At 48.0% G+C, this 23,310-nt stretch overlaps 1 protein-coding gene across 1 annotated transcript in view; it reads left to right on the forward strand.

Moving 5' to 3' along the window:
- PODXL (podocalyxin like) overlaps positions 1-23,310 on the forward strand; it is a 49,423-nt gene that overhangs the window by 18,285 nt on the left and 7,828 nt on the right. The window contains exons 2-3 of the mRNA XM_027538966.1: positions 21,095-21,694; positions 22,605-22,825. Coding sequence (XP_027394767.1) covers positions 21,095-21,694; positions 22,605-22,825 — 821 coding nt within the window. The remainder of the gene's footprint in view (positions 1-21,094; positions 21,695-22,604; positions 22,826-23,310) is intronic.

Below are 23,310 nucleotides of genomic sequence, written 5' to 3' on the forward strand. Positions count from 1 at the left end.
CCATGCATGGGAACACTGGTGCTGTGCAGATTACAGGCATGAAGGGTATGACTGTGGCTGCTTCCACAGCATCACTCATACGTGGTAACAGTCAGGATGGGAGGCAGCTCTGTGAGGACTGCTGCCCAGCTCACCCCTCTAATGTCTGTTAGTGGACTGCAGTGCTCTTAGATTTTTAGTATTTATTCTTACTTTTTAGGGCTTCCCTTGTAGCTCAATCGGTAAAGAAGCTGCCTGCAATGCAGGAGACCTGGGTTCAATTTCTGGGTCGAGAAGATCCCCTAGAGAAGGAAACAGCAACCCACTCCAGTACACTTGCCTGGAGAATTCCATGGACAGAGAAGCCCGGCAGGCTGTAGTCCATGGAGTCGTAAGAGTCGGACACGACTTAGCGACCAAACCACTACTTACTTTTTACTTTGTTTTTTGAATAGGTAATGATTTAGGTGTTTCCCCTTGTTTGTGACCTGAGTAGCAAATACTTGTCCTGGCTAGCTATCTCATGGCTGGATTTCTAACAGCAGGCCTGTGCCAGTGGCCTTTGTTGGGCTTTCCCGGGACATCACACAATGGGGTCCACAGCTGGATAAAAACCTAGCCTGCTAGCCCCAGACCCAGGAGGGGTTGTGTGTATCAGGGGCCGGCAAACTGCAGCCTCGTAGCCTGTATCTGTATAAATATAGTTTTATTGGAAAGCAGCCACGTCTGTTTATTCACACACTGCTTGTGCTTGCTCTTGGGCTACAATGGAGTTGGGTAATTGTGACCGAGACTGTGTGGCTGGCAAAGTCGAAAATACTTAACTCTCTGTAGTTCCCTGGTGGTCCCATGGCTAAGATTCCACACTCCCAATGCAGGGGGCCTGGGTTCCATTCCTGGTCAGGGAACCAGATCCCAACTGCCGCAACCGAGACACAGCACAGCCAAATAAAGAAATAGATGTTAAAAAAAACTTTACACAAAAAGTCAGCCAACCCATGTTCTACAGTTCCCTGGCACAATATCATTATCCTACAAATGGGAGGCAGGGCCCAAGAAATGCAAATGTCTTGCCCAGATAGTAGCATGCCCCCACCCCCATCTAGAGCCAGCCCCTGACTCCTAGCCAGGCTGTTCTTCCTCAGCCCACACCCTGCGTTGGAGGCCTAAGCCACCTGCATACTACTTTCTATGGTGTTGAACAAGGTAGATAACGTTTTCCACCTTATTTTCTTAATAACAGAAACTTTTTTTGAGTTTTTTCCGTAAAAGCCCTGGCCCTCTGTTGATAGTATATTTTATTTTTATTGAAGAATAATCAACTTACAATATTGTGTTTATTTCTGTTGTATAGCAAAGTGATTCAGTTATACATACATATATATACATTCTTTTTTCTAGATTCCATATATGAGTGATATTGTATGGTATTTGTCATTCTCTTTCTGATTTATTTCACTTAGTATGATGATCTCCAGGTCCATTCATGTTGTTGCAAATGGCATTATTACATTCTTTTTTATGACTGAGTAATAGTCTATTCATTAAAAAGAGTGAAATAATTCCATTTGCAGCAACATGGATATAACTAGAGATTATCGTACTAAGTGAAATAAGTCAAAGAGAAAGACAAATACCATAAATATCACTTATATGTGGACTCTATTAAAAGAGGAATGTATATGTATGGACAACTGAATCAGTCTGCCAACTGATATTCCACTGGGGCTTCCCTGGTGGCTCTGCAGTAAAGAATCCACCTGCCTGTGCAAGAGCCATGTGTTCGATCCCTGGGTCAGGAAGATCCCCTAGAGTAGGAAATGGCAACTCACTCTATTAGTTCTGGCTGGGAAACCCCATGGACAGAACAGCCTAGTGAGCTTCGGGGTCACTAGGGGTCACAAAGAGTCGGACACAGCTTAGTGACTAAACAACACCACCACCATTCCATTATGTGTGCACCACATCCTCTTTATCCATTCCTCTGTTGATGGACATATAGGTTGCTTCTGTTTCTTGCCTGTTCTGAATAGTGATGCTATTAACATAGGGGTACGTGTATCTTTTCAAATGATAGTTTTGTCTGGTTACGTGCCTGGGAGTGAGATTGCTGGATCATATGGCAACTCTATTTTCAGTTTTCTGAGGAACCTCCATACCGTTTCCCGTAGTGGCCGCACCAACTTACATTCCCACCACCAATATCTGAGGGTTCCTTTTTCTCCACGCTGTCTCCAGTGTTTGATATTTGTAGGCTTTTTAATGACGGCCATTCGGACCGGTGTGAAGTGATACCCCATTGTCATTTTGATGTGCATGTCCTACTGATTCAATGTGGAGCATCTTTTCACGTGCCTCTTGGCCGTATGTATGTCTTCTTTGGAGAAATGTCTATGTAGGTCTTCCGGTCAATACATCTTAATACATGAGTTGCTCACCTTCTTCACCCAGAGTCAGACACTTACTCAGACTCTTTCGTCATCCCCCACATCCCTCAGGATTGGGCTGGGGAAGGAAGCAGAAGTTTCACGGAAACTTTCTTTTGAGACTTGAAGCTTTGTTTCACGGAGGAGGAAGCCCAGGCTGAGAGGGAGAGGGGCGTGCCCAGCATCCCTTCCCTAGCCCATCATCCCTTCCCTACCCCACCATGTGGTCCCTAACTCCAAACCCTGGTCCCGGAGCCCAGTCGGCCTTAAACGGCTCTCCCAGGAGGGAGGCTCAGGCTGCCAGTTGCCTCTGGGATGGCTGGGCAGCCTGCAGGAAAGCCCCTCCTCACTGCCTGTCTCTGCTCCGCCTCTCCCTTGGGCTTCTCTGTGTTGGTGAGGAAACATTTCCCTGGAGCCAGGCCACACCCTGGCCTCCGGTTCCTCTTCCTTCTCCAAGAAAATTCTGGCTTACCCCCTGGTCTGAGAATTCACTGGACCACAGTCACCCTGGTGCAGTCATCTCCCCCACCCTACACGGCAGGCCTCACTGGGAATGCTGGGGAGAGCCTCGCATCCCCCCGTCTGCCTCAAGGCCCACGCTGACGCCAGCATCTCAGGGGAGACGGTGGGGACCTGATCTGGCAGGGATCTGAGGCTCTTCCCCGCTCCCTTGGAATACCCGAGCACTTCCCCTGTATGCTCACTGCTCTGAATGCCTAGAGCTGTGAGTTATAGTTACTGTTAATCACCTTCCTCCACTTTTGAGGGAAGGGGAAACTGAGGACTAGAGTGAAGACACGTGCTTGGCACCTGACCAGGGCGTGATGGAACAGGGCTTGAACCCAGGGGCTTGGGCTCCCAGCTGCGGGCTCTTAACCCCGCCCCCCCCGCCGGTCCCACTTTCAGGGTGAGGGTGGGGGAAGGGGTCACAAGGTAGGACTGGGCAGGGGTGTGTCCACACCGGACCCGCCTGCCTCTGGCTCAGGCCACATGCCAGGTGTAGGGCCAGGAAAGAAGGAAGAACTGCTGGCCTGGAAAAGAGGAGGAGCAGGTCCTCTGGCCACACCGCCCTCCCCTGTGGGGAACAAGGTGCCCAAGGGGCGCCTGCCCTTCTCCGTGGCCAGGAGATACCCGTGCTGGACAGTGGAAGCCCTCTCCTGCACTGGGAAACCGCCAGACAAGGCCCCACCCTTGTGGGAGCAAGTGTCAGGCAGGCCAGCTGAAACAAGCTGATAAGGGCAGAACAATTCCAGATTTGAAGAATGCCTGGAAGTATCTCCCCGAGGGGGCAGCTCTGAGTCCCTCCGAGAGAGGGGATGCAGAGGAGCTGGGCCTGATAACCCCCTGGGGCACTGTTCCGTCGTGCCGGGGCACCAGGGAGTCAGAGCTGCCGGGCCCTGAGTGGGGGACAGGGCCGATGGAGTCTGGCCAGAACCTGTGGGTGCACTTGTCTGCCTGACTGTTTGGCCTGACGGGGACAACGAGGGTGGCCTTTCAGACCTGCCTTTCTCACAGTTTGGGGGGCTGGAGGGTCTGAGATCAGGGTGGCGCCAGAGTGGGCTCCTGGTGAGGACCCTCTTCCTGGCTGGTAGATGGCCACCATCCGGTGTGTCCTCACCTGGCAGAGACAGAGGAAGCTCCGGTGACTTCTCTTCTTCTGTCGTGGGGCCCCAACCCCTAACACCATCACACTGGGGGTAGGGCTTCAACATCCAAGTTGAAGGGGAGAGAGACCTTCAGTCCCAGAACACCCCTTATGCCAGGCAAGTTGGCCAGGCGCATCTTTGGGGCCCTCAGTCCAAGCAGGGGGCCATTTGGAGGGGTACAGAGAAGACTCAAAGATCATTGTCCCCATTTTTCAGATGGGGACCATGGCAGTCTAAAAAAAAAATCTACCCTTCCCAAAAGATAAGTACATCAAATCCCTGAAACTGATGATCACCTTCTTTGGACAGAGGGTCTTTGCTAATGTTAATGATACTAAGCTAAGGATGAGGTCATCCTGGAGTATCTGGATGGGCCCTAGATTCAGTGACTCAGAGACATAGCGGGGGAGGAGGCAGCAGTGTGGCCCCGCCCCGGTGGCTGAGATGGCAGTGATGTTGCTGCCAGCAAAGGAATGCCAACAGCCCCCAGACGCCGGAAGAGGCAAGGAAGGGTTCCCCGTGGAGCCTCCAGGTGGAGCGGAGTCCTGCCAACACTTGGATCTCACACTTCTGACTGCCAGAGCTATTTAGGAATTGGTTTCTTGTAAGCACCCCCGTTTGTGTTGTGGCAGCCCAAGGACATAGGACCCAAGGCACAGAGAGGGTCCAGGTTCTCCCCCAGGCCCAGCGCAGCCCCGGGAGAGTGCCACAGCCAGGTGGTCGAGGTGAGGCGAGTCCGCCTCCCTGTTCCTCTCCCTGGGCTCGCAGCCCAGAGCCCTGACCGCCTTTCCTAGCTGTCACCACCCCGAGCCGATGCTGTTCACCCAGGTCAGGGTCCCCCTCCCTCCCTGCCCCCACAAGCTTAAGAACTTTTTGGGGGGATAACTGACTTTGTTACAGCCACAGAGGAGAAGCATTGTGGCTCAGACGGTAAAGAATCTGCCTGCAATGCAGGAGACCTGGGTTTGATCCCTGGTGCAGGGAAGATCCCCTGGAGAAGGGAATGGCTACCCACTCCACTACTTGCCTAGAGAATTCCATGGACCAGAGGAGCCTGGTGGGCTACAATCCATGGGGTTGCAAAGAGTCGGACATGATTGAGCAACTAACACTTTCACTTCTTACCACGTAGAGATCTAATGAGATACCCAGGGCAGAACACCAGAGCAGGCAGCCTCCAAGGACAGGACTCAGCTGTGGCAGAAGTGAATCTAGAAAGGCCTCCTGGTGGAAGGCCTGGAGCTCTCAGCTGTGCAGGAGGGAGTGGCTGGGGAGGATGACCAGACCCCCGAGAGGTGGGACTTGAGGAGACCCACCTGGAGTGAGGAGTGTGGCTCAGCTCCTGGAGGGAAGAGGTGCAAGAAGCAGATGTCATGGGCTGGGAAAATGAATTTCAAGGTCAGGCGGCTGATTCAATAAAACTCAAGAAGCACGGAGACAGGGACAGTACATGGTGGCAAGGGAGGGGGCATCAGATCTTTCAAAATGAGGGTAAGAGGGAGAGTGAGGGGGCCGAATGCAGGGTGAAGAGAGGACATCTGATCTACGGGCCATGGGGAAACATCCTGGCCGGGCAGACAGTGGGCCTGCGGCTCCTCTCAGCTCCTAGGACAGCCCTAGGTCCCTGTCCCACCCAGGAGTTTAGGGGTCTCTGTCCTTCCAAAGCTCCCCCCATCCTGCCCCACTCCGCTGAAATGAATTCCCAGCTGCCATACAGAAGCCTGGCAATAAATGGGCCATTTCAAGAAGGGAAGCAGGATTGGTGGGGGTGAGGATGGGGGGCCCTAGAGAGCTGGGCAGGGCTCAGATTCCCACCAGGCTGAACCTAAGGCAGCATCACAGCGCGCCCTCCCCCGACATGCACAGAGCCTGCTCCTGGGAGGGAAGGAGGTGGCTTCCGAAGCAGATGTATGTCACAGGCTAGGAGAACACATTTCAAGGTCAGACAGCTCTTGGAAAAGAGCTGGCCTCTGAAGTGGCTGGTTCCGCTGGCTCTGTTACCACGTCAAAAGCAGCGTCGTGCTTGGGAAAGTTGCTTGGGGAACCTTAGAAGCCACCCAGCCCATTTCACAGACGTTTCAAGAGGGCCAAGGATTTGCCTCCCACCCTTGGGGCTCAGAGGAGAACCAGGACTAGAGGCTTCCGTCTGGCTTCGCGCCTTCCTTGATCACATGCTTCCCTGAAGACGTCGGCTCATCCTGCCTGGTTTCTGCCCCTTTCACTGCCTCCCGCCGGCCCCCCAAGAAGCTTCTGGGTTTTAACCACACTCGGGGGAGGTGAGCTGGAGGCAACAAAAGACGAAGGGGTGGATGCTGGTGTCCAGGCCTGGGTCCTCCCATCTCGTGGCCTTCCCTGCGCACACCCTCTTCCTGGGGCATTCTTTCGAGCTTCCTTTCCCGCTATTAATAGTCCAGAGTCCATCCCAGATAAGAAAATGGCCAGGAGCCGGAGAAAGCAGGGCCTCAGACTGAGAACAGCGCTCCTCTCATCCCAGGGGAAAGGAGTGGAGTCAGCCTTCTTCTCCTGCTCCTGTTTGGTCTGCCCGCTGGAGGTCAGCTCCTTGCTGGCTCGACCCTTCACACCACCTTCATCCTTAGCTCCTCACTGCTGCTCTCTGCCTACCTCTTCACTCCCCACCACTCATTCCTTCCTCACTATCTTGATTCCCATCCTCGTTCTTGGGGAGCTCAGTACTCATTTGGATAAACACTTCAATACCCTGGCCTCCCATTTTCTTGACCTTTTTCCATCTCTACTGCTGCTAAGTCGCTTCAGTCACGTCTGACTCTGTGCAACCCCATAGACGGCAGCCCACCAGGCTGCCCCGTCCCTCGGATCCTCCAGGCAAGAATACGGGAGTGGGTTGCCATTTCCCCCATTGGTATTCCCATTTCACACCCTGAACTTTATCATCCCCATGCGTGCACCACCTCTGCATTTCGTTTTTTGATCACTGTTTCCTTCCCTTCCAGTTCATTTGCTCGGGTACACCTGGACCACTCTGCTTGAACAGCAGGCAGCCACTCTGATGACCCGTGACTTTGTCACTGCCTGTCAGCCCCTGTGTGTTTTATCCACCCTATACGTCACCATCTACCATTATAATCCCAACCTTACAGATATGCTGAGGTCTCTTGCATCTTCTGCCATCATAACTCACCTGGCAAAAACTCCATTCCTGGGTGAACCCTGTCTCCTGTTCCTATGCCTACCTGCAAACAGTGGAAGGAGAAAAAATCACAAAGTGGCTGATTGGGTTACTATTTTTAAATTCAGGATTTCTGGCCCAATTTGGCACCAGATGCCACTTGACAGTCATCCTGTATTTTTCTGGTTGAATGGTTCTGAAAGTGTGGTCCTCAGACCAACAGCAACAGAGTCATTTGGCAACTTGTTAAAATGTAAACTCTGATGCCCCACCCTAGATCTGTTGAATCAGAAATTTGGGCTGAGGTCCTAAGCAGGTGTGTTCACAAGCTCCCCAGGTGATTCTGATACTCCCTAGAGTATTTTTCTAGTAGGCTCCCTTGAGTTCAGTTATTCAGTTCAGTCACTCAGTCGTGTCTGACTCTTTGTGACCTCATGGAGCACAGCATGCCAGGCCTCCCTGTCCATCACTAACTCCTGGTGTTGACTCAAACTCATGTCCATTGAGTCGGTGATGCCATCCAAACATCTCATTCTCTGTCCTCCCCTTCTCCTCTCGCCTTCAATCTTTGCTAGGATCAGGGTCTTTTCAAATGAGTCAGTTCTTCACATTAGGTGGCCAAAGTATTGGAGTTTCAGCTTCAGCATCAGTCCTTCCAGTGAATATTCAGGACTGATCTCCTTTAGGATGGACTGGTTGGATCTCCTTGCAGTCCAAGGGACTCTCAAGAGTCTTCTGCAACACCACAGTTCAAAAGCATCAATTCTTTGGCGCTCTGCTTCCTTTCCTACCCCTAATGAGTATTTCATACTTTTCCCTTCCACATTACTCCTCCTCCTCTCTTATTTCATCTTTGTCAGTATACTGAATTCCTCTAGACTTGGCTGAGAGAACTGAGGATGTCAAATGGAAACTTGTCTTCCTGTTACCAATGTTACCAATGTTCTGATGGCTGTATCCATCTTCTTCCCTCTGGTTTCAAAGGCAGAAGTATCCTACCATCTAATACACGGGTGTCTCCCTCTGCATCTTAAGGAGGGAATAAAACAAAAAGGGGCATCCTTATCAGCTCTAGCATCTCTCACCTTCAAGGAGAAAAGCAAAACTTTCTTGACTACTGCAGTTCCTTTCCAGCCACTGCCATATTTCTCCAGTCCTTTTAATAGCTAACATTTGATAAAGTTCTTGTGCTTCCCAGGTGCCTGCCAGTGCAGGAGATGTAAGAGACTTGGGTTCCATCCCTGGGTCGAGAAGATTCCCTGGATGAGGGCATGGCAACCCACTCCAGTATTCTTGCCTGGACAATTCCGTAGACAGAGGAGCCTGGCGGGCTACAGTCCACGGGGTCACAAAGAGTCGGACACGACTGAAGCAACTTAGCACCTTCGTCAGCATGATAAAGTTATTTACACACAGAAGCTCATTTCCCTACCATTCACTCATCTGCTATCAGCCCCAGTTAGGCTTCCACCTGCACTGTTCCCATGGAAACTGCAAGTTGAGGTTGCCGGGAACTTCCATGTTGGCAGTTTCATCATCCAGCACCATCAGCCACTCCCTCCTTAGAGGGAAAAAAAAAACCAGACCTCCCTGTTGCATCTTCCTATTTCCCCCAGAAGTGGCTGTTATCCTAAATTTAGTATTAAATTCTGAGTATAATGTAAATATTTTCTGTGTCTCTTTTTCTAAAACTATATTGTTTAATTTTGTAGATTTTAAACCCTGTAAATAAAACCATATAAACTTTTGTTTTGGTTTTTGTTGTTCAGTATAGTTTTCAGATTGATTCATGTTAATATACATATGTGAAAGTTGCTCAGTTGTGTCCGACTCTTTGCAACCCCATGGACTATACAGTCAGTGGAATTCTCCAGGCCAGAATACTGGAGTGGGTAGCCTTTCCCTTCTCCAGGGGATCTTCCCAACCCAGGGATCAAACTCGGGTCTCTCACACTGCAGGTGGATTCCTTACCAGCTGAGCCATAAGGGAAGCCCAAGAATACTGGAGTGGGTAGCCTATCCCTTCTCTAGTGGATCTTCTTGACCCAGGAATCGAATCAGGGTCTCCTGCATTATAGGTGAATTCTTAACCAACTGAGCTATCAGGGAAGCCCTGCTGCTGCTGCCAAGTCGCTTCAGTGTCCGACCCTGTGCAACCCCATAGACGGCAGCCCACCAGGCTCCCCCGTCCCTGGGATTCTCCAGGCAAGAACACTGGAGTTGGTTGCCATTTCCTTCTCCTAATACATGTATAATAATACATAATATGTATATTACACAGATAAACATAATATGTAACAATGTAATACCTGTCTCTGATTTTCAGTGCTGTGTGATATTCTAGTCTGCTTCTAAAGTAATTTATTTATCACCAATGTTAATAAGCATTTGCTTGTTACCTACATGGAGCCACGTTCCATGGGACACTAAATCCTTGCGCCACAACTAGAGAGTCTGTGAGCCGCCACGGAAGATGCCACGTGCCACAACTAAGACGCAAGCAAGCAAAATAAGTACTTCAAAACATGTTTACAAATCTTTCATTTTAAAATAGTTTAGATTTACAGAAGAGCTGCAGAGATGATGCAGAGTGGCAGATACCTTTCCTTCATCTTCCCCTAATATTAGCATCTTATAAACCATGGTCCTCTTATCAAAACTACGAAATTAACACAGTACTGTGCTATCACCTAACCTACAGACATCATTCCTATTTAACCAGTACGTCTACTAATGATCTTTTTTGTTCCAGAATAGAGCACTGCATTTTATCCTCTCTCTCATCTCTTCAAAATTGTGGCAATTTCTCAGTCTTTCTTTATATTGTTCATAACCTGGATGGTTTTTAGAGTACTAGCCGAATATTTTGTAGCATCCCCTTCAATTTGGGTACGTTAGATTTTTTTTTTTTTCCCTTGGTTAGACTGGGGCTATGTATTTTTAGAAGGAAGAGCACAGAGGTGAAGGGCCCTTCTCAACACATCTTATCCCAGGACATGACGCCTTATCCCAGGTCATGACTTATCATGATGCTAATGTTGATTATTTAGTTAAGATGATGTGTTCACTGGGTTTCTCACTGTAATGTTACTGGCTTTCCCTTTCCGTCCTAGGAGAGTCACTAAGACCAGCCCATACTCAGATGGGGATGGGAGAGAATACCTTCCTTCTAGACGAGGGAAGAGTATCTATCCTTTTTTGGAATTCTTCTGTAAGGATGAGTTGTTCCTCTTCCCCATCTTTCCCATTTATTTATATATTTAATCATTTATCAGCATGGATGCATGGATATTTATTTTATTCTTTGGGTTTCAATCCAGTATTTTTTTATAGAGATTTTTATTTTATTTATTTTTAAATTTTATTGTATTATTTAACTTTACAATATTGTATTGGTTTTGCCATATATCAAAATAAATCCACCACAGGTTTACATGTGTTCCCCATCCTGAACCCTCCTCCCTCCTCCCTCCCCATACCATCCCTCTGGGTCGTCCCAGTGCCCACTGCTGGGCATACACACTGAGGAAACCAGAATTGAAAGAGACACATGTACCCCAATGTTCATCGCAGCACTGTTTGTAATAGCCAGGACATGGAAGCAACCTAGATGTCCATCAGCAGATGAATGGATAAGAAAGCTGTGGTACATATACACAATGGAGTATTACTCAGCCATTAAAAAGAATACATTTGAATCAGTTCTAATGAGGTGGAAGAAACTGGAGCCTATTATACAGAGTGAAGTAAGCCAGAAAGAAAAACACCAATACAGTATACTAACGCATATATATAGAATTTAGAAACATGGTAACAATAACCCTGTACACGAGACAGCAAAAGAGATACTGATGTATAGAACAGTCTTTTGGACTCTGTGGGAGAGGGAGAGGGTGGGATGATTTGGGAGAATGGCATTGAAATATGTATAATATCATATATGAAACGAGTCGCCAGTCCAGGTTCGATGCACGATATAGAGATTTTTAAAAAATTATCTATTTTTGGCTATGCTGGGCTGTTCTCTAGCTGCGGCGAGCAACAGCGTGGGTCTCACTGCGGTGGCTTCTCTTGTTGGGGAGCATGGACTCAAGGATATGTGGGCTTCTGTAGTTGTGGCTCATGGACTTAGTTGCTCTGCGGCACGTGGGATCTTCCCGAGTCAGGGATCAAGCTGGTGTCTCCTGCATTGGCAGGTGGATTCTTTACCACTGAGACACCAGAGAAGCCCTCAGTCCCATCTTTTTTAATTTTGTTGATCAGAGTTTTCCAGGTTTGCCTGTTGGGAGCTCTCAGGTTGGTTCCCTGAGAGCTGGACTTGCCCACTATTTTGTTTTTGTCTTTTTTTTTAAGCGCTTCTTTACTTTCTGTTGTTACAAGATGTTCCAGGCTCATCTTGCATTGTATACACTGCTGGTGGGCATGGACTATGGTGCAGCCACTTTGGAAGATTGTTTGGCCATTCCTCAGAACACTAAATATAGAGTTACCATGTGACCCAGAAATTCCACTCCTAGGTATAGCCCCGAGAGAAATGAAACATCCACACAAAAACTTGTACACAGACGTTCAGAGCAGCACTGTTTATAATAGCTAAAAAGTGGAAACAGCTTGAACGTTCATCAGCTGATGAGCGGAAAAACAAAATGTAGACTATCCCTACCACGGACTATCATTCGGCAATAAAAATAAAAAACTGACACGTGCCGCAACATGGATGAACCTCAAAACGGGGTAAATAAGTGAAAGGAGCCACAGGTTGTGCAACTCCCTTTGTGGATCAGCGGTTGCCTGAAGCACGGCTTCTCTTCTGCTGTGTCTTCAGCGTGAGGGTTTATGTTAATCTAATCAGTGGGGCTGACTTTTTAACTTTTAAGTTAATGTTGGGGACTTGCCTGGCAGTCCAGCTGTTAAGACTTTGCCTTCCCATGCAGGGGGTGCAGGTTCGATCCCTGGTCGAGCAGCTAAGATTCCAGGTGTTTTAAACCAAAACATAAAGCCATATTGTAACAAATTCAATAAAGACTTAAAAAATGGTGCCCATCAAAAACAAAACCAAAACGAAAAACAAAACAAAGCAGCAAACCCCTGACTTGATGTTGCACAGGTGAGACCTTGGTCCGCGTCCCTGCTTGCCTGTCTTCCTTTCTGCTGCTCCCAGGGAGCCTGACTTTGGCAGCCCCCCTCCAGCTATACTCCACTTATCTTCACACGTGCTAGCATTTTGAGTTCATGGCAGGGTAGAAGCATATTCCCAGATGTTTGCAAAGGCACTGGAACCTGGGACTGGAGGGTGCGGGCTTTGCTAGTGTTCTGTCTCTTTTCTAGAAATCCTGTTGGACTTAGCACGGATTCCTGCCCTCTCCTGGGGCAAAGAGCTTTTTTATTTTTCTTGTTCCATTCCCCAGCTACAGTGGGTTTCCACCACTTCCATCAGGCTATGCTTAATGCCTTTGTCTCCCAGCAGGGAGAGGGGCGATGGATCTGGGCAGCATCTCCTTGGTGTTTCATCGGTGCCTATCGTTTCCCTCACTCGCTGTGGTGGGGTTCCCACCAGTGGCCTCAGGCCATAGATTTGGTTGATGTCCACTGATAAGTCAGGCTTTTATTCCCCCAGGGGCTAGGGGGCTAGGTAGAGTGTCAGTGCTCACTGCTCTTTCTTCTCTGCAGCCAGCCCCACGAGGGAACTTTCTCAAGGCTGTCTCTGGGCATCTTTACCAGCTCTGGGTGGTGTTTCTGGTGCTGGGGGAGCCTCTACAAGTGTGTGAAGCTTTCGGTTTTGGCAGTTCTCACGTTTCCACTTTTACAGGAGCCCAGGGTCAGCCTTTAGCAATTCATTAAACATGTTAACTTTAATCTTGCCAAATTCTGTCCTGTAAGCAAACGCTTGAGTCTGGTTTCTCCCTGTGGTTGACTCTCCAGTTTTCAGGGTAGTTGTTTGCCCATGACCCGAGTTTGCCAGTGGGTTCAAGAAAAGTCATTAATTTTCCGTTTCTCCAGCTTTTTACTGTTAAGGGTGGAGAAACATGCCTCAAACTTGATAGCATCTGCTCATAATGGCCTATATTATAAATATATTACTGGGTTTATGCCTCATATTTTGTATTTATGCCCTTCTGGGTTGTTATTCCCCTTTGGTCATCCTCATTAAAGGTTTTACTGCTTTATTAGCCTTTTTTTAAAAATCAGTTTTTAACTGTGTTGGTATTTGCTATTGTCCTTCATTCATTTGCTATCATCACATCATTTGAGTCTGTGAAAAGATTCAGTCCTGATAACTGGATGAGCAGCTGCTTGTGTTCTCTACTGTGGTGATTCAGCCTAGGTCTCAGTTTGCTGGGCTCAGAGGTAGCACTTTAATCCATTTTGATCCTAAAAAACACATGATTATTAGCCACTGTCCAGGTCCCCTCATTAGACTACCCTGATCACCATGCTGGTCCTGCTGCCTAGGATATGGTGGTTGTCGTTCAATTTCTGAGTCATGCTAGGGTACGGTAGAAGAGAAGGACTTTCTCAGTCGTGTCCGACTCTTTACAACCCCATGGACTATACAGTCCAGAGGATTTTCCAGGCCAGAATACTGGAGTGGGCAGTCTTTCCCTTCTCCAGGGGATCTTCCCAACCCAGGGATAGAACCCAGGTCTCCCACATTGCAGGTGGATTCTTTACCAGCTGAGGCACAAGGGAAGCCCGAGGGAACAAGCCACAACGGTATGGTACCCACTTTTTTCCTGGAAATGAAATTCTGCTCAGGCCCCGCTACCCAGGGAACGTGCTGTCCATTCCCACTGAAATCAGCAGCATCTCCTACCAGCATGTCATTGTCATTGCTATTCAGTCACTAAGTCGTGTTTGACTCTTTGCCACCCCATGAACAGCAGCGTACCAGGCCTCCCTGTCCTTCACCATCTCCTGGAGTTTGCTCAAAGTCATGTCAATTGAGTCGGTGATGCCATCCAACCATCTCATCCTCTATCATCCCCTTCTCCTCCTGCCCTCCATCTTTCTCAGCATCAGGGTCTTTTCCAATGAGTTGACTCTTTGCATCAGGTGGCCAAAGTATTGGAGCTTCAGCTTCAGCATCAGTCCTTTCAGTGAATATTCAGGGCTGACTTCCTTTAGGATTGACTGTTTTGATCTCCTTGCAGTCTAAAGCCTTTGACCGATCACAACAAACTGTGGAAAATTCTCAGAGATAGGAATACCAGACCACCTCACCTACCTCTGGAGAAACCTATATGCAGGTCAAGAAGCAATAGAACTGGACATGGAACAATAGACTGATTCCAAATTGCAAAAAGAGTACATCAAAGCTGTATATCATCACCATGCTTATTTATCTTACATGCAGAGTACGTCATGCAAAATCCCAGGCTGGATGAATCACAAGCTGAAATCAAGATTGCTAGCAGAAATATCAACAACCTCCCAGCATACCAGGCTGATGAACAGTCAGAATAACATGCTTCTATTCCCCTCAACAACACACCAAGTTTAATCAAAATCCAAAACACCATCAAAGATAAAACGCACTATATTTTACGAACCATGTGGGGGAGAAAAAACACTGCCAGAGTGTGCCTTAAAATAATTTATAATTCATCCTCAGCTTAGAGACATTAAAAGATGTCCTTTTTAGAGCACGTGAAGTACAGTGTTTCTCAAAACCTTGATGAAGAGAGTGTCATTTGAGCTCTCTTAAGGAACAGAGAGTGTGAGCAAGCAGACCATACATGATAAACCCCTGGAACACTTCTCTAAGACTTTGGTTTCTTCCTATTCATTATTCCAGAGAATTTCTGGCAACTTTAATATGTAGACTACCATTAAGTTCAGGTTTCAGTCAACCAACTAAGAAAACAATTAGTACTTCTTGCAGCTGGTTGAGTCAGCATGATGGTCCCAGACCCCTGGTATGCATACCCATATTGATAAATTCAACCTGATAAAAATTGTGATTATTCTTCTCTGATCTAGCATCCTTACAGTCTATCAACTAGGCTTATTTGCTAGACTTTTTTGCAGATTTTTTTTTAGGTAGAAACCTTCTTCTGGGTTAGACTGTCTTTCTCAGGCATCTGACTGTTATCACAGGTTTGAAAAAAATGAAGAGTAGTAGAGATGATGAAAGGATATAGCTTTCTTTGTCATCGAGCTCAAGTGAGGTTATTGAGTTTTGAAGCAGGATAGAAACTGCGTCATCAGACAGGAGAAAAGTGGTTGAGTCTTCCAAGTAAGTTCCATCGCAGATTGCCCCCCCCTTTTTTTTAGTTGTTTATTTGGCTGTGTTGGGTCTCAGTTGTGGCACACGGGATCCTTCTTGCAGGATCTTTGTTGGGTCACGTAGGATCCTCCACCACAGCCGACTGACTCTCTGGTTGTGGTGTGTGGACTTAGTTAATCCGTGGCTTGTGGTATCTTAGTTTCCCGACCAGTGATTGAACCCACGTCTTCTGCCAGTTATCCCAACCAGGAAGGGTAGTATGTGTCTTACTAGCATCTAGTAGCTAGAGACCAGGGATGTTGTTAAACATCCCGCACTGCATAGGACCACCTCCATAACAAAAGTATCCAGCCCAAAGGGCTTCCCAGGTGGCACTAGTGGTAAAGAACCCACCTGCCAATGCAGGAAATGTAAGAGACACAGGTTCGATGCCAGGGTTGGGAAGATCCCCTGGAGGAGGGCATGGCAACCCACTCCAGTATTCTTGCCTGGAGAATCCCATAGACAGAGGAGCCTGGTGGGCTACCATCCATAGAGTCGTAAAGAGTCAGACACGACTGAAATGACTTAGCATGCATACATTCAGCCCAAAATATCAACAGTTTGGGGTTTGAAAACCTCTGCTTTCAGCTAGTCATCTTTGTAAGAAGTAACCACCCCACCCTACATCCTTAATTTATTAAATATGCTGATGTTCCTCTCCAGCAATCTCATTTTTTGCCAGAAAGGTGCTCTGATATGATCAGTTATAAGAAGTGCCACTGTCAAATCATAACACTACATTGATTTTTACCACATGTCCTTTTATGCATGCCCTTTATATTGTTCTATGACAGTAGCCACTCAGTTCTGCCAAAGCCACTTTACGGGCACTTCATTCTAGATGGTGGGTGATGTTGTGACTGCCTCTCTGTGAAATGCTGTAGGATAGTAAAGTCACGTCACTTCGTGTCTGCAGAATTCCACTTACCTTTAACCCCAGTAAGGCTGAGAAACTAGTTCTCACATTTCTATTGCCTGAGTCACTCCTAATGCAAATTTCTGATTCTCATTAGCAAAATGAATGTGTGTTCATGCACACACACATGAAAGCTGTTGGGTCCTTCTCCAGCTTATGAAGGAGCTGGGATTGCTGATGACCACATTTTGTTGTTGTTTAGTCTTTAAGTCGTGCCCAACTCTTTTGCAACCCTGTGAACTGTAGCCCACCAGGCTCCTCTGTCCATGGGATTTCCCAGGCAAGAATACTGGAGTCATGCCCTCCTCCAGGGGATCTTCCCCACTCAGGGATCGAACCCAGGTCTCCTGCATTGGCAGGTGGATTTTCTACCACTGAGCCATCAGGGAAGCCCTGATGAAGACCACATTTAGGGTCACTCTTAACATCATCTGAGACACGCTTATAGAACTTGTGTGAAGACGCAGTGCTGCTCACCGATGCCAAGGACCCAGATGCCTCAGCTTGGCTGTAGACTCTCGCCTCACCTCCGAGGCTGCTCACACCTGGTCATGGTTCTGCCGCTCCTGCCTCAGGGTTCCTCATAGTCGACCACCCCTTCACTCTCTGGCCCAGGTGGAAGTGACTCATTCATAGCAGCTTAGTGCATACTTAGGCTCTAGTCATTAGGGAGGCTGGCATTTTTCAGCATCTGTAGTGTAACAAGAGGCAAATCCTGCTTCCATCAGTCTTAACTGTGTGGGGAATTCCCCAAGCATAGAACTAGGTTACAGATTCTGATCGGCTATGTAGAATGGCCAGAGTCCACTTGGCTGAGTCCCAGCTCTCTCTCCCTTCTGCTCAAAACAGAAAACCAGGAGTCATCCTGACTTCTCCTCTTCCCCTCCCTTGGTACATCAGCAAGTAGTTGACTCTTTCTCCAAAATACAGTCTTGAATCCATCCTTGTTTTGGCTCTTGTGTCAAGGACTTGCTGCAGATGACTATTACCCACTTCATCTGAATTACTGTAACAGCCTCTTCTCTTCCCATCTCCACGTCCGTGTTCCCCAGAGCAGCAAGGGGATGTGTCTTTGTAAATCACCCTCTCAAACTTGTTTGCTTTTTAAAGCCTTCAGTGACTTTTTTGAGCACTTAAAATCCCAAATCCTTATTTTGGGCTAAGGAGAGTGATCTTATGCCTCATTTTACATGGGATACAGTTTTTAAGAGAGCTTCCGTTTTATTCTCAAAACCCTACAGTTTGGACAGCATGTTAGTCCCTTTACTGTGAGGCCCTAAGTTTTCTGGGCCCTGCCCACCCCCCCTCACTCGGAAAACTGCACTCAGATTTGTGTTCTCTGAGCTCTTGGCCCTCCTTTGGGGACTTGCAGGTTCTTTCCTTCTCCCTGGTACACTTTTCCTCACCTTCTTCACATAGCTCTCGCCTTATTGTCCTTCAAGCCTTAGATTCATGGGTGTCCCTGAGGCGCTTTTCCTTAACTCTCTAACAGCATCACTTCCTTGTTCTCTGCATCACTTCCTTATTCATTTCCTCCATGGAGTCACCAGAATGTGACGTTTAATTCTCTGTTGTTGGTCAGTCGCTCAGTCATGTCTGACTCTTTGCGCCAGGCTTCCCTGCCATCACCAACTCTTGGAGCTTGCTCAAACTCATGTCCATCGAGTCAGTGATGCCATCCAACCATCTCATCCTCTGTCATCCCCTTCTCCTCCCGCCTTCAATCTTTGCCAGCATCAGGGTCTTTTCTAATGAGTCAGTTCTTTTCATCAGGTGGCCAAAGTATCGGAGCTTCAGCTTCAGTAGCAGTTCTTCCAATGAACACCCAGGACTGATCTCCTGTAGGATGGACTGGTTGGATCTCCTTGCTGTCCAAGGGACTCTCAGGGGTCTTCTCCAACACCACAGTTCAAAAGCATCAATTCTTTGGCCCTCAGCTTTCTTTATGGTCCAACTCTCACATCCATACATGACTACTGGAAAAACCATCAGTTCAGTTCAGTCACTCAGTCGTGTCCAACTCTGCGACCCCGTGGACTGCAGCAGGCCAGGTGTCCCTGTCCATCACCAACTCCCAGAGTTTACTCAGACTCATGTCCATTGAGTTGGTGATGCCATCCAACCATCTCATCCTCTGTTAGCCTTTGCCCCGCTTCATTTTGTACTCCAAGGCCAAACTTGCTTGTTACTCCAGGGATTTCTTGATTTCCTTCTTTTGCATTCCAGTCCCTTATGATGAAAAGGACATCTTTTTTTTTTTTTTGGTGTTAGTTCTAGAAGGTCTTGTAGGTCTTCATAGAACTGTTCAACTTCAGCTTCTTTGGCATTAGTGGTTGGGGCATAGATTTGGATTACTGTAATATTGAATGGTTTGCCTTGGAAACAGATCATTCTGTCATTTTTGAGATTGCACCCAAGTATTGCATTTCAGACTCTTGTTGATTATGAGGGCTACTCCATTTCTTGTAAGGGATTCTTGCCCACAGTAGTAGATATAATGGTCATCTGATTAAATTTGGCCATTCTGGTCCATTTTAGTTCACTGATTCCTAAAATGTCAATGTTCACTCTTGCCATCTCCTGTTCGACCACTTCCAGTTTACCTTGATTCATGGACCTGACATTCCAGGTTCCTGTGCAGTATTGTTCTTTACAGCATCGGACTTTACTTCACATCACCAGTCACATCCACAACTGGGCATTGTTTTTGCTTTGGCTCCGTCTCCATTCTTTCTGGAGTTATTTCTCCACTCTTCTTCAGTAGCATATTGAGCACCTACCAACCTGGAGAGTTCATCTTTCAGTGTCATATCTTTTTGCCTTTTCATACTATGCATGGGGTTCTCAAGGCAAGAATATTGAGGTGGTTTGCTATTCCCTTCTCCAGTGGACCATATTTTGTCAGAACTCTCCACCATGACCCATCCGTCTTGGGTGGCCCTACACAGCATGGCTCATAGTTTCATTGAGTTAAGACAAGGCTGTGGTCCATGTGTTCAGTTTGGTTAGTTTTCTGTAATTGTGGTTTCCATTCTGTCTGCCCTCTGATGGATAAGGATAAGAGGCTTGTGGAAGCTTCCTGATGGGAGGGACTGACTGTGGGAGAATCTGGGTCTTGCTCTGATGGGCGGGGGCATGCTCAGTAAATCTTTAATCCAATTTTCTGTTGATGGGCAGGACTGTGTTCCCTCCCTGTTTGGCCTGAGGCCAAACTATGGTAGGGATAATGGTGGTAATGGTGACCTCCTTAAGAAGGACTTTAGCCAGGACTGTTGTATTCAGTGCCCCCCGATCCCATGGCAGGTGACTGTCAACCCATGCCTCTGCCAGAGACTCCTGGACACTCACAGGCAAGTCTGGCTCAGTCTCCTGTGGGATCACTGCTCCTTTCTCCTGGGTCCTGGTGTGCACAAGATTTTGTTTGTGCCCTCCAAGAGTCTGTTTCCCCAGTCCTGTGGAAGTTCTGTAATCAAATACTGCTGGGGGTTCTCAGTCCCTATGTCGGATCCCCAGGTTGGGAAATCTGTTGTGAGTCCTAGAACTTTAGGGCTGCACAAGTAAGCATCTGTGTCTTACTTTCCATTGTAATCCCAGGGCCTGAACCTGTCACTTAACTGTTCCCTCACTCAATCCCTGTTGTTGTTATTCAGTCTCAGTCATGTCTGACTCTTTGCAACCCCATGGACTGCAGCATGCCAGACTTCCCTATTCTTCACCATCTCCCAGAGCTTGCTCAAACTCATGTCCATTGAGTGATGCCAGCCAACCATCTTATCCTCTGTCATCCCCTTCTTCTCCTGCCTTCAATATTTCTCAGCATCAGGGTCTTTTCTAATGAGTTGGCTGTTTGCATCAGGTGGCCAAAGTATTGGATTTCTAGCTTCAGCATCAGTCCTTGCAATGAATATTCAGGACTGATCTCCTTTAGGATTGACTGGTTTGATCTTGCAGTCCAAGGGACTCTCAAGAGTCTTCTCCAACACCACGGTTCAAAAGCATCAATTCTTCGGCACTCAGCCTTCTTTATGGTTCAACTCTCACATCCATACATGAGTACTGGGAAAGCCATAGCTTTGACTATATGGACCTTTGTTGGCAAAGTAATGTCTCTGCTTTTTAATATGCTCAATCCCTGACCCCTTGACAAAGTTGAGCTCCCATGCTACACAAAGAGAACCCCTCAGTGTGTCTCACAGTTGTCCTTAAGTACAATTTGTATAATTTCACTTTTCCAGTTTCTCCTTCTAGATATATTTTTCCAGAGGAACAGAGGTCCTTCATGCTATGTTTAGAACAGGGTACTTGGATATGTGTGAGTCTGTTGCATTTTCTGCAAGCTCCTGGGTCTGGGAGAAGGAGGCAGGGATGATGAGGGTTCTGTGCTGGGGTGTGGAAACCTTTAACTGTGTGTCTGGGGCCAGATGGGGAGGGCAGAGAATTCACTGCAGGCTCCGACAGGCAGTGGGACTGGGTGCTGAGTCCTTCTCTGGAGCAGAATTTCTCTTGACTTCCTCTGCTTTCTCCTCAGCCTCCCTCTTAGAGGCTTCTTGAACCCCAGAGAAATCTGGACACATCAAGGGCCCAAACCCTTGAGCAAAAATGGCAGGGATGAGAGTAAGGCCTCTGGATCCTGGGGAAGACCTGGAGCAACGGAGAGAGAAAGACTTCCAGCTAATACCCTAATTGATTCTGTGTTGTCTTTGTCCATAGGAACAACCGAGGAACAAAGCTCAACTGTCACGAGCACAAAGCAGTCGGTAACATCCACAACCGCCAGTGATCAGACATCGAATTCAACCCCATTCAAACACAGTACAGCCCCGACATCCACTGAGACATCCACTGTGACCGCAGCACCGGCCAGCATTGTGGCGTCAACCTCAGCCCAGAAAAGCCCAACTGCCACAGGCAGTGAAGCCACTCTTGTAACTACTGAAGATCCTACAACCACATCAACCACAGTCTCAGCAAGTCCTGAAAGCACGAGCAGCCGGAATGCAATGAATGATTCACCCACATCCAGAATCCCAACTACCCACAGTGTGACCACAGACAGCGTGACTGCTAAGGAAGGCAGTCAGAAAATCTTCACATCTCCAGATCGGAATACCATCCCAAGCATCTCTCCTATTCTGTCCTCCTCGACCAACCTCTCAAGCACTCAGCAGTCTAGCCCCAGCCCTGTGACTTCGGCTCCTGGGACTTCAGAGCCCACAGGGAGTTTCCCTCAGGGATCAGACAAAATGACCGTAACTACAAGTTTAGGCAGGATGACAAGTCCCACCTTCACAGCTCAGGTGACCACACTGAGTAAGTGTTGCCTTGCCTTTTTGAAGCAGAAAGAAACTTTCAGATGTCTATGGTCTGTACCGTTGTTCGACTAGAAGGTGGAGATTCATGCTGTGGGTTAAGGATCGTAAATGTGTACCACCTTCGCTCAGTCTGTTTCCCATCCAGTGGTGAGCAGTGGCCAGCAGAGCTGTGTGTTGTGATGAGAGCTCGAGGTTTTGAACTGCCCAGTGGAGCATTTTCCTTTTTTTTTTTTAAGTGCTAGTCTTAGTCCAGTAAATTCATTTCAAACCTCACTGATGGATCATGAGCCTCGTGGCCCATTTGAGATCTATTGAATCAGAATTTCTTGGTGTGAATCTGAGCATTTGCATTTCGAGGGACCGCCGCCCCCCGCCCCCGCTGCCATGTCATGTGGGTACATGATGAAGTCTGTCCTGTGTGAGAGCAGGGGCCCTGAGCTGGATAAACCTGGACTCCAGTCCCTGCTCTGCCACTTGTTGGTGTGGAATGCATCAAGCTCCTCTGAGCCTCCACTTCCTTGTTTATGAAAGGAGTAATTATGGTACTTTCCTCAGAGTCACTGTGAGGACTGAAGAAGGAAGTACCTGTGAAGCTCTTAGGACCCTGACATGAAGCAGTTACTCAGTTGACATTTGCTGCTGGCATTGTCACTGCTGTTGATACTTCTTCTCTCGGGTTCCTACACCGGCTCATCCAATCTGCTCATCCTGTAATAGGTTATGGGAACTGGCTTCATCCATCTACCTCCTCTTTCTCATAGCTTGCCTCCTTTTGCCTGTGGTCTGTAAAGCCAAAGTGGGGTGGGGGAAGACTAAAGAACCTCAGAAAACTAAGAACAGAAAAAGACTATCTTTTTTCTGTTTCAACTACTCACCTTTCCTCATAAGCTTTGTTTCCCCATTTACAGAAACACAGGTCGCAGTTGAAGGAACTCAACACACCTCCAGTGAGACGCCAGCTGTCACTGTCGCCACTGGAGTTCAGCAACCTACAGGCTCTTCACAGGGACGTGGGACCACATCTCTTGTCAGGAGATCCACCATCTCCAGCACTCAATTGACATCAAATGCCCCCCAAAGCTCCAGCACCCCTTCTCCCACCTCAGTAATTCTAACAAAGATAGGGCAGGTAAGAGAGCCCAGACTCGGAGAGAAAGGGACTCCAGGAAGAGCATCTCTACCCTTCCCTTCCCAGAGCCCCTGGTGGGGGTGTGAGGAGCCAGTATCGTTCACCCACTGTCTCTGGCTTTGCTGGACTCGGCCTTAGACAGCGGGATAACCAGTAACATACCTGGCTGTCAGACCCCAGCTGGCCAGCTCCCAGCTTGCCCGGAGCTACTTGCCTGGTGTCACCCACCTAACAGTGTGTGTACTCAGTCGCTTCAGTTGTGTCCAACTCTTTGCAACCCCATGGACTGTAGCCCGCCAGGCTTCTCTGTCCATGGGATTCATTCCCTCCTCCAGGGGAGTCTTCCAGACCCAGGGAGCAAACCCTGGTCTCTTGCATTGCAGGCAGATTCTGAGCCACCAGGGAAGCACCTAAGGGAGGGAGGGAGGGAGGATTCAAAGACGAGATCCTATCAAGTTAAGCCTGGCCCTTAATCCCAGTGGCTT

The sequence above is a fragment of the Bos indicus x Bos taurus genome, chromosome 4, assembly GCF_003369695.1.
Source record: "Bos indicus x Bos taurus breed Angus x Brahman F1 hybrid chromosome 4, Bos_hybrid_MaternalHap_v2.0, whole genome shotgun sequence".
Taxonomy (NCBI): Eukaryota; Metazoa; Chordata; class Mammalia; order Artiodactyla; family Bovidae; genus Bos; species Bos indicus x Bos taurus.